Source organism: Giraffa tippelskirchi, chromosome 7 (genome assembly GCF_054371585.1).
Source record: "Giraffa tippelskirchi isolate mGirTip1 chromosome 7, T2T-mGirTip1v1.2.pri, whole genome shotgun sequence".
NCBI classification, from domain to species: Eukaryota; Metazoa; Chordata; class Mammalia; order Artiodactyla; family Giraffidae; genus Giraffa; species Giraffa tippelskirchi.
Genome location: NC_137281.1, coordinates 44,246,086 through 44,262,069, shown reverse-complemented (window position 1 = coordinate 44,262,069; position 15,984 = coordinate 44,246,086). Strand labels below are relative to the sequence as shown.

At 47.1% G+C, this 15,984-nt stretch overlaps 1 protein-coding gene across 2 annotated transcripts in view; it reads right to left on the bottom strand.

The window, feature by feature from the left end:
- Window positions 1-4,530: 4,530 nt before the first annotated feature.
- The window catches only part of ABCC11 (ATP binding cassette subfamily C member 11), a 69,592-nt gene continuing 58,138 nt past the window's right edge, over window positions 4,531-15,984 (bottom strand). For both annotated transcript variants that reach the window (XM_081507925.1, XM_081507926.1), the window contains exons 24-29: window positions 14,256-14,445; window positions 12,307-12,466; window positions 8,201-8,279; window positions 7,532-7,645; window positions 5,060-5,224; window positions 4,531-4,949 (exon numbers count right to left, since the gene is read on the bottom strand). In XM_081507925.1, coding sequence (XP_081364051.1) covers window positions 4,857-4,949; window positions 5,060-5,224; window positions 7,532-7,645; window positions 8,201-8,279; window positions 12,307-12,466; window positions 14,256-14,445 — 801 coding nt within the window. In that variant the 3' untranslated portion in view covers window positions 4,531-4,856. The remainder of the gene's footprint in view (window positions 4,950-5,059; window positions 5,225-7,531; window positions 7,646-8,200; window positions 8,280-12,306; window positions 12,467-14,255; window positions 14,446-15,984) is intronic.

Here is a 15,984-nt window from a genome sequence, read left to right as displayed (position 1 = left end):
GCAACTAAGTTCCCATGTGCCGAGACTAAGACCCAGCACAGCTAAATGAATACATAATAAAATAAAATAAATGATATTTTGAGGCATCTAAAACAACTGAAGTGAGATTTGAGAAAACTGATGATTTCTATTGAGGACAAAGTCACAGGTCGTGCTAATACAATTATAGTTTGTCTCATTCATAATCAATGGAAATTTCTGTTAGTAAAAACAAAGCAATTTTTTTCCACTCAAATTAATAGCTCCCCGAATCTAGCTAAGGAGTCCATGCGACTACAGGCTAAGAACATCTGAACTGACAATGTCTGAAGTTGCTTCTGACTCTGACATAGTTGGATTCCACAGAGTTGGCTAGACTACAACATTTAGGTTAATGAGGGTGAAACGTTACTATCTTAACAGCTGGCACCTATCATAGGATGGAAACTGGTTTTTGTTGGCTTGTTTGTTTAAAGAACTGCCTTGATCGGTCTCTTGAGGTAAACTATACGGCCCTGATGACTTGCTCGGCAGGAAAATTCATCAACAGAGAGAACTGAACAGTTCTGAGTAGCACGGGTCAGGGCTTGGGAAGTGGAGGCAGAGAGAACTCAGAGGGTGCAATGAGCAGTATGAAGCAGACTAGCACAGAAACTCCCCCTTGGCCCAGACTTTACTGAAGTCCTCTGTATCACTGAGTGACTATCACTCTCACTTTCATACTTACAAAGGGAATAAGGAAATTAAGAGAAAGTGCTGAGTTCTTCTGAGTCGATGTGATGGAGGAAACGAGTGTCTGTATGGTCCAAGTGGGTGGCTCTGGAGTCTGAACCAAAAGAGGTCATAAGAATAAAAGTGCCCCAGAAATGGACTTTGGGGAAATTTTGGAGAACACATTAGAACAAAGGTTTGAACCTTTGCAGTCTAGCCCATACATGATAGAGTCATCTTGCTAACCCCTGGATTCTGAGAGTGTGGTGCTGGGTCTGGCATCAGCAACACCTGGGAACTTGTTAGAAAGGCAAATTCTCGAGCCCCACTCCAGACCTCCTGAATCAGAAAGTGTATCGGGGTGGGGTCCCTGGCAAGGTTTGCTTTAGCCCTCCAGACTAAAGAACTCTGCCATTGGCATTATCATGTTCACCATTGCATCCCGGAGTCATATATCCCCTAGAAGTTATCCAGTCTGATTTCCCATGCACACAGAGTCCCTGCCAGCACTCAGTCTTGTAGGAACCCTCTCCGAGCCTGGAAATACCAGCAGTGCCCCTTGCCCTACACCAGGGAGAACTGTCCAAATCAGAATAGGCTTCCAGCCAGGGGGAGCTCCTAGCCCAACCTTTCCGATGGAAGAGTGCTTGTTCCTGGGGACATGGGGCTGCCCCCTGGAGCTGTTTCTAGAGAAAGCCCTTCAGGAAAGTGAAGACTCCTTCTTCCTTCCCGGTCCCTCTACAACATAGCTCAGGCCACCTAGTGGTCGCCCTTCGAAGAGCTGTGTTTCTCTTGAAATAGTGTCCAGAGCTAGAGACAGAGGGCAGGGCAGGGCCAGGGGGACCACTGTCTCCTTTGATCTGTACATCTGCTTGTTAATTCTGTGACCACATCCACATCACATAGCTTGTGTTGAAGTTTGTCCACAGCACTCAACCAGGAGGGGGACTAGGCCCTGAGGGCAGATGGAGGCCTTTAGATCCCTGAACACTAAAAATACTCCCCTATCCCTGCATGGATGTAATTGAAAATACAATAATGGCAAACCACTAAGTAAATATGGGCTTCCCTAGTGACTCAGCTGGTAAAGAATCTGCCTGCAGTGTGGGAGACCTGGGTTAGATCCCTGCGTTGGGAAGATCCTCTGGAGGAGGGCATGGCAATCTACTCCAGTACTCTTGCCTGGAGAATCCCACAGACCGAGGAGCCTGGAGGGCTACAGTCCATGGAGTCACAGAGAGTCGGACATGACTGAGTGACTAAGCACAGCACTAAGTAAATATAAGGAAGTAGAGTTACCTTCTCTCATTATAATTATTTTTAGGTTATTTTTGAAATATCAGTTTTTGGGGGGACTTCCCTGGTGGTCCAATGATTAAGAATTCATCTTTCAATGCAGATGATGTGGGTTTGATTCTTGGTCAGAGAACTAAAATCCCACATGCCATGGGGAAAACTAAGTCCATGAATTGCAACTAGAGAAGCCTGTGTGCTGCAACAAAGACCCAACACAGCCAAAATTAAAAAAATAAATAAATTCAATTTTTAAAATTGTATTACAATATAGTTCAGATAGCCCCCAAATATATAAAGAATTAAAGAAAACAAACTCATATATTCATCATTCAACTTCAGGAATAAAATATTACCAATGCTGTTTAAAAAAACACAAAAAACATCATATATTATTTTTTCAAACAGTTTTGCTTTATTGTTGTTTGGAGCCAATGGTTCTCAATTTCCACTGCATATTAGATTCACTTACCGCTTTAAAAATCCCAATGTACACTCTCTACCTCAAACCAATGAAATCAAAACACCTGGGGTGGACCTCCATTGGGAAATTTTAAGCACCTTGAGTGCTGGGAAGGCTGAGAACCCGCCCTGAAGAGAAGCTGCTGCGAAGAGAGGTGAAATGAGGCCTTGAAGGCCAAGTGGAAACGGGCTCTAGTTCTTGTCCTCTGACTAAGGGGTCAACGGTAGTTCTCAGTGGATCGAGACCTGGAACCCCGGGGACCTTCCCCTCATTTCTGGGAAGAGCCTGCCATCTGCTGGCCAACTGAAGGAAAACAGGCAGCTAACTTTGACCTGGGGAAGGACCTGGGAGTCAAGCATGGTGCAGCAGCGCTGAGAATGAGGAGCGCTCTCCCACACGTGACACAGGCAGCTGCCCCACAGCGGCTCTGGGAGAGGGCAGGGCCGGGCGAGGAGAGTGATCGTCTACTGGCCGATGAGCAGCTCTGCGGCCCTGCAGAGTTGTGCCAGGCTGGGAGCAGGAGCAGCTGCTCTTCAGGGTGCCAGGAGGAAAAAGCAAGGATGGAGGGGAACAGGATCCCACTGAACAAAAGGATTTTTAAGAGAGAGAAGACATTCACCTGGGAAGCACTCCAAGGGGAGAAGCGGGTGCTGCCTAAGAACCAGGAAGGGCGCAGAGGCGATGCACACGTGGCACACTAGCTCCAGGTCCAGCGACTGCATCAGCCCTGCCACAGCGCATTCCCACGGGGGTTTGTTTGCTTTTCACTCTGCCTGGGACAGTCTTTCTCACCCCAGTCCCCTTTATCTGAGTAAACTTTGTCCATTTTTCTGGTCTCAGTAAACAACCACATTGTTTCCACCAAGAGGCTTGCTCTGACTGCCTCCATCACCTGAACCCGCCCCTGCCTCCCGTCACTTGGTTTTAGAACCTCCTGTTTACTTGTTTACTACTTAATCTCTGGGAGGGCTTCCCTGGTGGCTCAGCTGGTAAAGAATCCGCCTGCATTGCAGGAGCCCTCGGTTCGATTCTTGGGTTAGGAAGATTCCCCTGAAGAAGGGAACTGCTACCCCACTCCAGTATTCCAGCCTGGAGAATTCCATGGACTGTATAGTCCATGGGGTCACAAAGAGTCAGACACCACTGAGCGACTTTCACTCACTACCTATTCTCTGGAGGACAAATTCCATGAGTGTGGGGACATCATTTCATCCCCAGCATCCACCCTGGTTGGTGCAACAGAGTAAGAAATACTCGTTTACTAAATTGATCTTTCTTAGGGCAAAATCAGACACTAATCTGAAAAAAAAGGAAAGTGTTTTGAAATATATTCTCCTCGAACAATGAGGTCTCCCTAGAAGTAAATTGAAAATAATTACCTTTTCTATTTATATACGTCTATAACCATTAGGGGTAAGGGACCACAAATGATCTTATTTCCAGTTGGCGTATGTATTAATAATAAGTTAACTCTTTATTTCACCCATCTATGCTCCAATTAGTAAACAAGCACATGGTAGCCAGCTACTGTTTGGGGGCTGCCCACTCTTTCCTAACGTAGTAATAACACCCCAATTTTATTTTGGGGAAACAACCCTCTCCATTCTCCGTTTATGTGATTCAGGGTAGCTGATCCCATCCCCAGGCCCGGGTACAGGCATACAATTTGGGCCTGGCCCCTCACTGCATTCCAGCAGCCTAACATGTAACTAGTTCAGGGATGAACACATGACTCAAGTCGGCCCAGTGAGATTTAGCCCCGGAGTTTTGCTGGAATCCCTGGAGAAAGAGGACTGGGAGTATGGAGCCGGTGGAATGTGAGCCTCGAGCTGCTGGCAGCCATGCTGTACCATGAGGAGAGAAGGCCAGAGAGTGAAGTCAAACAAAGGAAAGTGAGGCAGAGTGAAGAAAGGCAGAACCCACACAGCAGACGTCCTTTTGATACTGGCAATCAACCCAGAGCTTTTTCTGGAACTTTCCATCACATGAGCTAATAACGTCCCTTTTACCAGAAAGCTTAAGAACATTTCTGTTCCCTGTAGCTGAATGAGTACTAACAGAGAAAACAGAACTGAGAGTGTGACTTTTTCTTTTTTTTTTTTCTTTTTTACAAAATCAGTATACCACTTGCAACACTTTTAACACCAATCAGAAAATTGTAATAAACTTTACCATTATTATGAAATCCCTCCATGGTCTCCAGGGGAGCCAGCCAGTGCCCTACTGCAGGCTGTGCTCTCTCAGTGTGCTTTTCCCACCCATCACCAGCACTTCGAGCACGTTCCAGCCCTGCTTTGCGGAGAAGCAGTCTTCCCTGCCGAGGAGGCTGCAGGCTGCAGTCTCCCCGCCAGCTACGACTGCTGCACCATGACCGGCTCAGCCACACCGGCCTCCACACAGCCCCTCCTCCTCAGCTCATCGAAGTACTGGCTGTTGCCAGCAGGGCTGCGAATATGGACCCAGGCTTCTTCCGCAGGACCTCAGGCTTGTCAAACTCCACCACCTGGGAGGCGGAGAGAGAAGGGAAGGGAAGCGAGGTGCAGCTGAGCTTGGTCCTGAGGGATCCGAAGGCCTGGGCGCCATCCTCCCAGCGGCCTGGGGGTGTCCCCTCACCTTCCCATTGCTCATGACCAGGATGCGGTCGCAGTTGAGGATGGTGGTGACACGGTGTGCGATGATCAGCACTGTGCAGCCCCGGAAACTTTCACGGATTGTGTGTTGGATGAGGATGTCCGTCTCCAAGTCGAGGGAGGCCGTGGCCTCATCAATAAGGATGATCTGGTAGATAAGAAACAGGGGTGAAGGCAGCCGCCTCAGACTCAACCCTGCGTCTAGTCCTGGGGTGATCGCTAGTCCTCCTAGTACCTCAGCTGGAAAATGAGATCTTTAGACTAGGTTTGAAATCTAAGTTTGAAACCTAAGATTTTGGAGCTCTAAGTTATCCATCACATTATGAAAAGAATGCTAAATCTCAACCAAGAGCTAACTATACTTTGTGTCTGTTAGTAGCTTAGTTGGAGAAGGCAATGGCACCCCACTCCAGTACTCTTGCCTGGAAAATCCCATGGACAGAGGAGCCTGGTAGGCTACAGTCCATGGGGTCGCAAAAAGTCAGACACAACTGAGGGACTTCACTTTCACTTTTCACTTTCATGCATTGGAGAAGGAAATGGTAACCCACTCCAGTGTTTTTGCCTCGAGAATCCCAGGGACGGGGGAGCCTGGTGGGCTGCCGTCTATGGGGTCGCACAGAGTCAGACACGACCGAAGCGACTTAGCAGCAGCAGCAGCAGCAGCAGTAGCTTAGTTGTGTCTGACTCTTTGCGACTCCATGGACTGTAGACCACCAGGCTCCTCTGTCCATGGAATTCTCCAGGCAAGAATACTGGAGTCGGTTACCATTCCTTTTCCAGGGGATCTTCCCAACCCAGGGATAGAACCCAGGTCTCCTGCATTGCAGGCAGATTCTTTACAATCTGAACTACCAGGGGTGCCTTCTTTAGTGACCAAAAATTTAAGTTCTTGAAAGCGAAAATGTGCCAGTGGCAACTTCGTGTTTTATGAACTGCCTCCCTATTTGTCCGAATTAATGTAGAGCAATGTTCCTCTCAGAGCAACCAAGCACACATCCTGGGTGGCAGAAGAGATGGTGTAGCCAGTATATGGATAAATGCACTTTTTACCTTAACATGTTTGTATTTCTTTCATTAACAATATGCATCAGATGCCATTTGCAGCAACATGGATGGCCCTAGAGATTGTCATACTAAGCGAAATAAGACAGAGAAGAAGAAATATGACATCCCTTATATGTGGAATCTAAAAAGAAATGACACAAATGAACTTACAAAACAGAAAGAGACTAGCAGACTTAGAGAACAAACTTTCAGGGGGAGGAAGGAAGGGGAGAAGGGATAGCTAGAGGGTTGGGGATAGACATGTACACACGGCTATATTTAAAACGGATAAACGACAAGGTCCTATTGTATAGCACAGGGACCTCTGCTCAATGTTATGTGGCAGCCTGGATGGGAGGGGAGTTTGGGGGAGAATGGATACATGTATATGTATGCCTGAGTCCCTTTGCTGCTCACCTGAAACTATTATAACATTGTTAATCGGCTACACCCCAACACAAAATAAAAAAGTTAAAAAAAATATGCATTAGAAGAATTTAATTGACACAGAAAGTGTGATTTTTGCTCCTGCACAAGACAAGGCATCACCAGTAAATCACAGGATAGGTGGTACACAGATATGACAAACATCATAAAGTGATGACACAAACTTGGAAAACAATCTAGAGAAAGCAGCTTTCACGCCAAGTGGCTAAGTAACTGAAATACGGAACCGAGAGGTTAAGAAAATGCTACCTACACATTGCCAGTCCTGTCACCCCTCTCTCTTAACAAGGGAAAGTCCTTCTGCTTCTGAATCCTCCCTGCTCCAGGCCCCACCGAGCCCTGTCTGCTCTTCCCCACAGCTCTGACTGTCACACCAACATTTTTTTCACTGCTCATTATATGTGTGCACATAATATGTATACATGTGTGAGTGTGGAGGTGTGTGTATGTATGTGTGTACATTGCCTCACTTGTGAGGGAAAGTTGGCTCCTAAGTAGCCCCTGTAGTACCTGAAATATTTGGAAAATTTTAACACTGTTAGATGAAACTTTAAAAAAAATGTTATTTTGCTCCAGAACAGGTGTCATCTGATTCTCAAATCTAATCAAGATGAGGGAATGTCCTGCACTCAAGTTTTAAAAGGAAAGCACAGTAGGTGACTTTGAGTGAATGTGTCTCTAGCCTTGTGGCTTTGGGCAGGCAAAGTGCATTGGGGCTTGGTTGTGGCAGGGATGTTTCAAGTCTTGGTTGGGGTGCCAGGGTGCAGAGCACCTAGGCAGAGAGGCCCCCCTTCCAAAGGCAGGGTTGCCCAGAATGGCAGAAAGTGACCATTAAGCTCTTTGTGGATTTGCAGACAGAACCCGGTGCAGAGCCCAGAGTCCCAGGTGCCTGAGAGAGAAACAGCGGTGTGTTTCCCAAGCCGGGCATCCCCCAGACCTCTCATGTGCCCCCAGCTCTCACCTTGGAGCTGCGGAGGAGGGCCCGGGCAATGCAGAGCAGCTGCCGCTCCCCCACGGAGAAGTTCGAGCCATTTTCCACAACTTCTGCTTGCAGGCCTTGTGGCAACTTTGAGATCTGTGATATCGAGGAAGACACCCATGGGCCACTGTGGGATGAGTTCTAAAACTGACCCCCTCGTCCCTCTCCTGTCCTGTCATGTCTGTGACACTCCCTCCCCGCCCCTGTCTCCACACTCCAGACACTGGCCTTTCTCATCCCCAGCTCTACCCATCCGATTCCTCTCACAAGGTCTTTGCACCTGCTAGTTTTTATACCTGGAATGTTCTCTCAAAGATCGGTGCCCAGCTGCCCCCTCAGCATTTGGCCTGTCAAATGTGCGTCTCTACAGAGGCCCTGGCTGGCCACCCACTGTAATTCTCTGCAATTCTCATCACTACCTATGCACCGCTTGTTCCATCTGAGTCTCTTCTGACTGTAAGCACCAGAAAGACAAAGCTGTCCTGAGCTGGTACATGCCTGGCTTACTACTGGCGTCATCAGCCTTTATCTAGGGATCTCAAACCATCTCATCCCCGTGAGATGATTTAATCCACGCAGCATCTGGCATACCACACCAGAGGAGCCCTGAGGACCAGCAGGACCAAGAATTCAGCCTTGGCAGTTACTCACCGTCTTGCTCACAAAGGTCCTCTCCAAGGCATCCCAGATCTGCTCATCTGTGCAGCGGTCAAAGGGGTCCAGGTTGAATCTGCCTCGGGAGAGGAATAGAAGTGTTCAAGAAGCACACTTGCCCATTGAGTGGTCTGCACCCCGCAGAGCATGTGACCGAGGATGGTGGAGTGAGTGAAATTCGCTCAGTTGTGTCCGACTCTTTGGGACCCCATGGACTGTAGCCCACCAGGCTCCTCTGTCCATGGAATTTCCCAGGCAAGAATACTGGAACGGGTTGCCATTTCCTTCTTCAGGGGACCTTCTGGACCCAGGGATTGAACCCAGGTGTACTGCATTGCAGGCGGACTCTTTGCCATCTGAACCACCAGGGTAGTCAGGATGGTTAGAGGTGGATTATTGGGTCCAGAGAAACTGATCAAACTCCCACAAGTGGTCTTCCTCGTGCCTTCCCAGTACCCCTTCCTTCTGCAGGCAGCAGCTCCCAAGTCTTGTTTGAGGGCCACCTCCTTCCTAGCCATCAAGCCTGTGTGGTCCAGGTGGGGCTCTACCATCAGCTCTGCTGCTGCTGAGTCACGTCAGTCGTGTCCGACTCTGTGCGACCCCATAGACGGCAGCCCACCAGGGTCCACGGTCCCTGGGATTCTCAAGGCAAGAACACTGGAGTGGGTTGCCATTTCCTTCTCCAATGCATGAAAGTGAAAAGTGAAAGTGAAGTCACTCAGTCATGTCCGACTCTTAGCGACCCCAGGGACTGCAGCCTACCAGGCTCCTCTGTCCATGGGATTTTCCAGGCAAGAGTACTGGAGTGGGGTGCCATTGCCTTCTCCGACCATCAGCTCAGGGTGGAGCAAAGACTCGGGTGTAAGCAAACCAGACCTTGGTAACCCCTGGCCACCGCGATTGGCTGAGGGGTGGGGAAGGTGACCAATCAGAGTGTCTCTCAGGACTTAGACAACAGTCCCCAGAAAAGGGGCTTGTACTTACTTTCTCACCAACTGAACAAGTGAGGCTACAACCATCTTGCCTCAGAAAGGGGAGATACGGGGCCCCCAGGGCCCACAGTGGAACCCAAGGATGAAGCCAAGGCAGAGTGAAGGGGATATTGGTCCTTTGAATCAACCTTGGCCTTCCTGTTTTGTGATCCAAGAGGTTCTTTTAGCTTAAGCCATCTGGGGTGTGTGTGTGTGTGTCTCTGTGTGTGTTAGCATATACATAACGTAATATTTATCATTTTAACTGTAATTGTACAATTTAGTGGTGTTCAATACATTTACAGTGTCATGTGACAATCCACTAAAACTCATCAACACCAATAACTCTGCCAATTAAACGTTCTCCCTCCCCTTCCTCCCTTAGTCCCTGGTAATCTCTTTTCTACTTTTTGTTTCTACAAATTTGCCTATTCCTGGTATCTCATTTAAGTGGAAATATACACTATTTGGAGCTTCCCAGGTGACATTAGTGGTAAAGAACCCGCCTGCCAATATAGGTAGACATCATAGACTCAGTTCAATCCCATGGGTTGGGAAAGATCCCCTGGAGGAGGGCATGGCAACCCACTCCAGTATTCTTGCCTGGAGGGTCCCATGGACAAAGGAGCCTGGCGGGCTACAGTCCATAGGATCACAAAGAGCAGGACGTAACTGAAGCACCCTACATCTGGCTTACTTCACTTAGCATAACGCTTTTAAGATCCATCCATGTTGTATCATATATCAATTTTTCATTTGTTTCTGATTGAATAATATACCATAGTTTGTGTAGATCACATTTTGTTTACTCATTCATTTGTCAATGAACACTTGGGTTGTTTCTATCTTTTGGCTATTGTGAATAAGTTCATAAGCACTGGTATACAAATATCTGTTAAGCCCTGATTTCAATTCTGTGGTAATTCTTTCAAATCTGTAGATTTGAGTCTTGAAATTTAATTCTTTCAAACCTATAGAACCAGATTTGGTGGATCATATGATAATTCTATATTTAACTCTTTGAGGAACTGCCAAATTGTTTTCTGCAGTGGCTGTGCTATTTTACATTCCCACCAAATGAGGGTTCATGAGGGTTCCAATTTCTCAACATTCTTACCAACACTTGTTATGTTGCTTTTTCTTTTCTTATTATTGCTAATCTAGTAGGTATAAGGTGGTATCTCATTGTGGTAAGGTTGTTTTTTTTTCTGTCTCTTGCAGAGAAGGAATCCTAACTGATCATCCAGGCAACTAACATCATATTTGAATCAAATTGGATTGTATACCTATTAAGGTTTGCCCTGGCATTTGGCATAGGAAACATTATAAACACATCCTTGTTATACAACCACTCAGTCCCAATTGAAGCCTGTCTTAATTAACCTCTGCTTTATCTTTCCCCAGTTCTACATACATTTTGTGTGTACGGCTAGATTGAAGAAGCAGAAGGTAGAATGCCCTATTTGCATGATATTTGATAGTTTCCAAAGCATTTCCACAGATGGATTCATTGACATCCTCTTCCTCATGAGACAGATATATATCTCTTTTATTGATGAGAAAATTATGGCTTATCAGTGTTAAGTGGCTTGTTCAAACTCATACCACAAGTCAGAGAGACAGGCTGGAATCAAGATACTTAGAGTTAGACAGAACTTCAAAAGGTAGGGAACCCAGGTCTCCTGTACGCCGGTCCACACTTTCTACTGCAAGCAGTGGTGGGGGGAGGAGAGGTACTCTCACTAGTTAGGGGGTTGAACTACCTGGAGTTGTATCTCATCTTTGCCATTTACGTGTGTGTCTCCTTCAATAAGTCACTTTCCTGAGGTCAGTTTGGAGAAAATAATAGTGCCCACCTCATAGAGTTGCTCTGACAGTCCAATGATGCAGAATATTAAAGCACAGGGCTGGCACATTTAAATGCTCAACAAATGTTAATTCATATTTCTACTACTCCTATATCAAGGCATGATAGATTTTGGCCAACTTCTACCTTAACACAGAAATCTATCACTAAATTTTATCTCATTTCTCTAAAACAACACAATCGGTACAAAATTCTCTGTGCACATAGTATGCGCTCTCCTTGGAAAAACTTTCCTCCCTTTTTCTGCCATGTAGTCTTCTACGTAACCTTCAAGACCCTACTCAAAGGCCTGCCCTGCTTCTCTGGGAAGGCTTTCTGAATTCCCCCAAGCAGAGTTATTTGTCCTACTTCTAGGTTCCCTTACACTTGATTCATATCTCTGATCTAGCAAACTACATCCTTGTATTAATATTATAACTTGACAGGTCTTACATCTCTATAACTCCCCCTCACCCTTGAATGTGAACTTCTGAGGGGAGTAAGGGCACTGATCATTCATCCAAGTGTCCCCAGTCCCTAGCACAATGTCAGGACCTGGCAGAGGCTCAGAAAAGGCAGGCTAAGTAGATGAAAGGATAAATGAATGAATGATTGGTAAATAAATAAATGGATGACTGAAGGTCTGTAGTTAGTCTATCCTCTTGCCTCTAAGAAGATAAATGCCCTTAGATATCCCTGTATGTGAGGCATCCAGCTTCATTTTCATGCCTCATCCTTCCACAGACTCCATATCTTGGACTCCCACATGGCTAAGGAGCACTATCAAGCAGCAGCACTAACCTGGATGATGCTTAATCCCCAAGTTGCCTTCAGAGGAAATAGGAAGTGTGGAGAGGAGGTCAGAGACCCAGTTCTATCTGCCTCACTGATGGGACCGCCTGAATTGCAAACATCCAGCTTAAACACCCCCGTTGGCCTTATCCAGTGGGAGAGAGAAGAGAAAAAACCACATCCACACATGGAAAGATATGGTCAACCACAGAGCAAACACTGATAGTGATCTGAAATCTGACCAATCCCATCAGGGTTTTTAAAAATTAAAATTAGGCCTTTTGTTTAGGCCTATTGATTACAAAGTGTTCTTGGGTGTATCCAGGCCTCATTCATTCCTCAGGGACATCTCTTCTCCCACCAAGGAGAGAGCAGAGGCCCAGAAACTGGGACTCTGGCCACAAATGATGAGAGCAGACCAGCCCTAGTGATCCGCCCAGTGACTCCTGCTGGGAGACTGTCCTCCACACAGGTTTCCTCAGCCCAGCGCTCACCTGATGGTCCCTGACAGCAGGACTGGATCTTGAGGGATAACCGAGAACTTGGACCGCAGGTCCTCTAGGCCGAGGCTGCAGATGTCCACGCCGTCGATGAAGATGTGGCCACCGGCTGGTTCCACCAGGCGGAAAAGAGCCACCCCCAAGGAGGACTTCCCTGCAGGACAAGAATAAGTGGGGCTCTGTCTCTTGAGTCTGCAGGAGGGGCAGCACAGATTAGACCTGTGTCAACCCCAGACTCCCCTCCCCGTGACCCACTCCTTGTCATCATGAACCAGAGAAGGCAGAGAGGCTTGGAGTCTCCAGTCTCCACCCCAAGGGGTGCCTGAAACCACGAGCAGCTCTTACTGCCTCAATCAGAGGCCGTGAATGGAGCCCCTGGGTAAATCCAGCCCACACCTAAGTTTTGTTTCATACACACAGTGTTATTGCTGCTTTTTAAATTCTTTGCCAGCATTAAAAAAAAAAAAAAAAATCCAAAGACTCAGTATACAAAAGCTGAAATTGCAAGATTCTCTTGAGAGTCAGTAAAATGGGCCACACTGGGCCCATATCCCCTCAGACAGCAGGCAGCTGGAGCCAAGCGTAGCGGCTTCCTCGAGAGAAAACAGTATTCAAGTTCAATGCGCTGCCCTCCCCACCCTCCTTTCCTCACACCCCAGGCCCATCACGTACATTTGAGTTTTCAACCTCTGCTCTAAAAGGTAAGGTCATGGCTGATTCATGTCAATGTATGGCAAAAACTATTACAATATTGTAAAGTAATTAGCCCCCAACTAAAATAAATAAATTTATTAAAAAAATAAATAAATAAATAAAAGGTAAGGTCATTGTGAGGGGCAGCCATGTGTCTTGTTCACCTTTGTGTTTCCAGGCCTGGCATATAGTAGATGCTCACTAAATACCTACTGGATGAATTCAGTCAATTGGACCATCTCTACTTGAGAATGGCTCTATGTCAGACCCAGTCCTCTCAGCCCAGCTGCAGGTGAGAAACAGAAAGGGAAAAGCACATGAAAGAATACAGCTGGGAGCTCTTCACTTTGCAGTAGTACAAGGCTTGCAGGGGCCTAAAGAGACAAAGACTTGGGAGGCTCCAGTCATCCTTGGGGGCTACCTGGAGGAGGCAGCCCCTGGAGCCCAAGGCTGAGGTCTGAACAAGGCAAAAAGTGGAAGGGGGTGAATACCCTTGGGTCAGATCTCCCAAAAGTGATGAGAGGAAGAGAGGGAAGAGGTCAGCTAGAAGAAAGGAAGTGGGGAGAAGCAGGTGGAGAAAGAGGTGGTCTAGAGAGGGAGGGGAGAAGGAAAGGAAGACCAAAGTATTAGTCATTCAGTCTTGTCCAACTCTTTGTGATCCCATGGACTGTAGCCCACAAAGCTCCTCTGTCCATGAGATTCTCCTATGTCCATGAGATTCTCTGGGCAAGAATACTGGAGTGGGTTGCCATTTCCTTCTCCAGGGGATCTTCCAGATGCAGGGATTGGACCTGGGTCTCCTGCATTGCAGGCAGATTCTTTACCATCTGAGCCACCAGGGAAGCCCGCGCAAGCAGGTCTTGTAGAGCCCTGCACGCCCCCTGCAGGAAGCACTCGTTCCTGCACCCCGTTCACCCTTCCATCTGTCTTCAAACATTGGCCTCCAAGTCCAGGCCACTGTAGTCCAAGGGCCCAACAACTCCGTGGCTCTGTTAACGTCACCCCTCTCCTTCCCCAGGGCCTTCACCACCAAGGCAATCATCTTCCTCATCCCTTATTTGATGACCTGTCAACATCTGTCACCGCCACTAGAATCCCATGACAGCGGTGACTATGGGTTTTGCTCTTCTAGCACAAAATGAGGCCCCAGTAACTATTTGTAGGGTCACTGAGTCAACATATGTCTGAAGACAAGTCCGACACCCAAATCCAACATTGAAGACAGGGCATGCCCTGGACGCTGAGCTCACCAGAGCCCGTCCTTCCCACGATGCCCACCACTTCCTGGCCGTGAATCGTCAGGTTGAGGCCGTGGAGGACAGTAGGCGTGTTGTCTCTGTATTTCATCTGGTAATCCTGGAATGTGATTTCCCCATGCTGTGGCCACCCATGAGGGCAGTTCGCGCCTTCTATGTGTAAAGGAGCCTCAGAGACGCACAACTTGTTTTCAAAGAGAGAAAAAGAAATCAATGATTATCCATCTCTGCCCATTCCCTGCTGACCCACTGGCCTCTAGCTGTTGGGTGTGTGAACCACCCCAGCCTGCCCTTGAACCAGGGTTGAGCCACTGCCATGTGATCAGAAGAGCATCCCACCCCCAATCACCTGAAATGCACATGATTTTATCCCCAAAGAGTGAGAAACTATACTGGTAGTTCCCATATTATTAACACAGAAAACTCTACTTTATTGTGTGAGGCTCTAAAGACACAGAATCCAGAATAATGATAATCAGGACAACAGGGTTAGCTCACTCCTGTGGGTTGTGTTTTAGAGCTCAGAGCCCTTGGGCGGACAATTTCTCTCTATTCCTATCCTAGGAGGTAGGCAATTTTAAATGATTTCACAGGCAAGGAAGCAGAGGCTCACACAGGTTGGATGACATGTTAAGATCACACAGCTGATGGGTGGATGACCAGGAACTCAAACCCAGGGCTGCCTGACTCTAAGCCTACAACTTTGCATTGAGCAAGGTGGCTGGATTGGGAGGAAAGATTCCTCCTCTGCATATTGGAATAATAATACAACTAACCATATTAACCATAAAAACATGGTTTTTCCAGTGGTCATGTATGGATGTGAGAGTTGGACTATAAAGAAAGCTGAGCACTGAAGAATTGATGCCTTTGAACTGTGGTGTTGGAGAAGACTCTTGAGAGTCCCATGGACTACAAGGAGATCCAACCAGTCCATCCTAAAGGAGATCAGTCCTGGGTGTTCATTGGAAGGACTGATGTTGAAGCTGAAACTCCAATACTTTGGCCACCTGATGCGAAGAGCTGACTCATTAGAAAAGACCCTGATGCTGGGAAAGACTGAGGGCAGGAAAAGAAGGGGACAACAGAGGATGAGATGGTTGGATGACATCACCAACTCAATGGACATGGGTTTGGGTGGACTGCAGGAGTTGGTGATGGACAGGGAGGCCTGGTGTGTTGCGGTTCATGGGGTTGCAAAGAGTTGGACACGACTGAGCGACTGAACTGAACCATATTAAGTTGTTTTGTGATTCCTTGAAATATCTAGATATCATTATACTGAGCCTTTACTATGGGCCAGGCACTGTGTTACATGATTTACATAGGATGTGATTTAATCTTTGTAATAACCCAATGACACAGATACTGCAATCTGTCTCATTTCATTGATGAGGAGCTGAGAGGCTGAATAAGTCACAAGGTTACACAGCTGACTCAAGGAGCAAAGCTTACACCTGAACCCAGGTGATCTGTTTCCGCAATCTGGATTCTTAAGTACTATGACATAAATAGAAGCAATATTAATAACAATTATTATTGTTATCATCATTATTATATTCGAGCAAACCTCTCTCTTCTAAAAAGGGCAGATCATTCCATCTGCATCCAAGAGTGCCATGAGGGGTGTGGTCAAAATGAGCTGATGGGTGTGGAAGAGCTTCTGAGAGGTGATGTATACTGTTCTGGGGGACTTGAGGGGGAAGGACCAGAAATCAGTTGC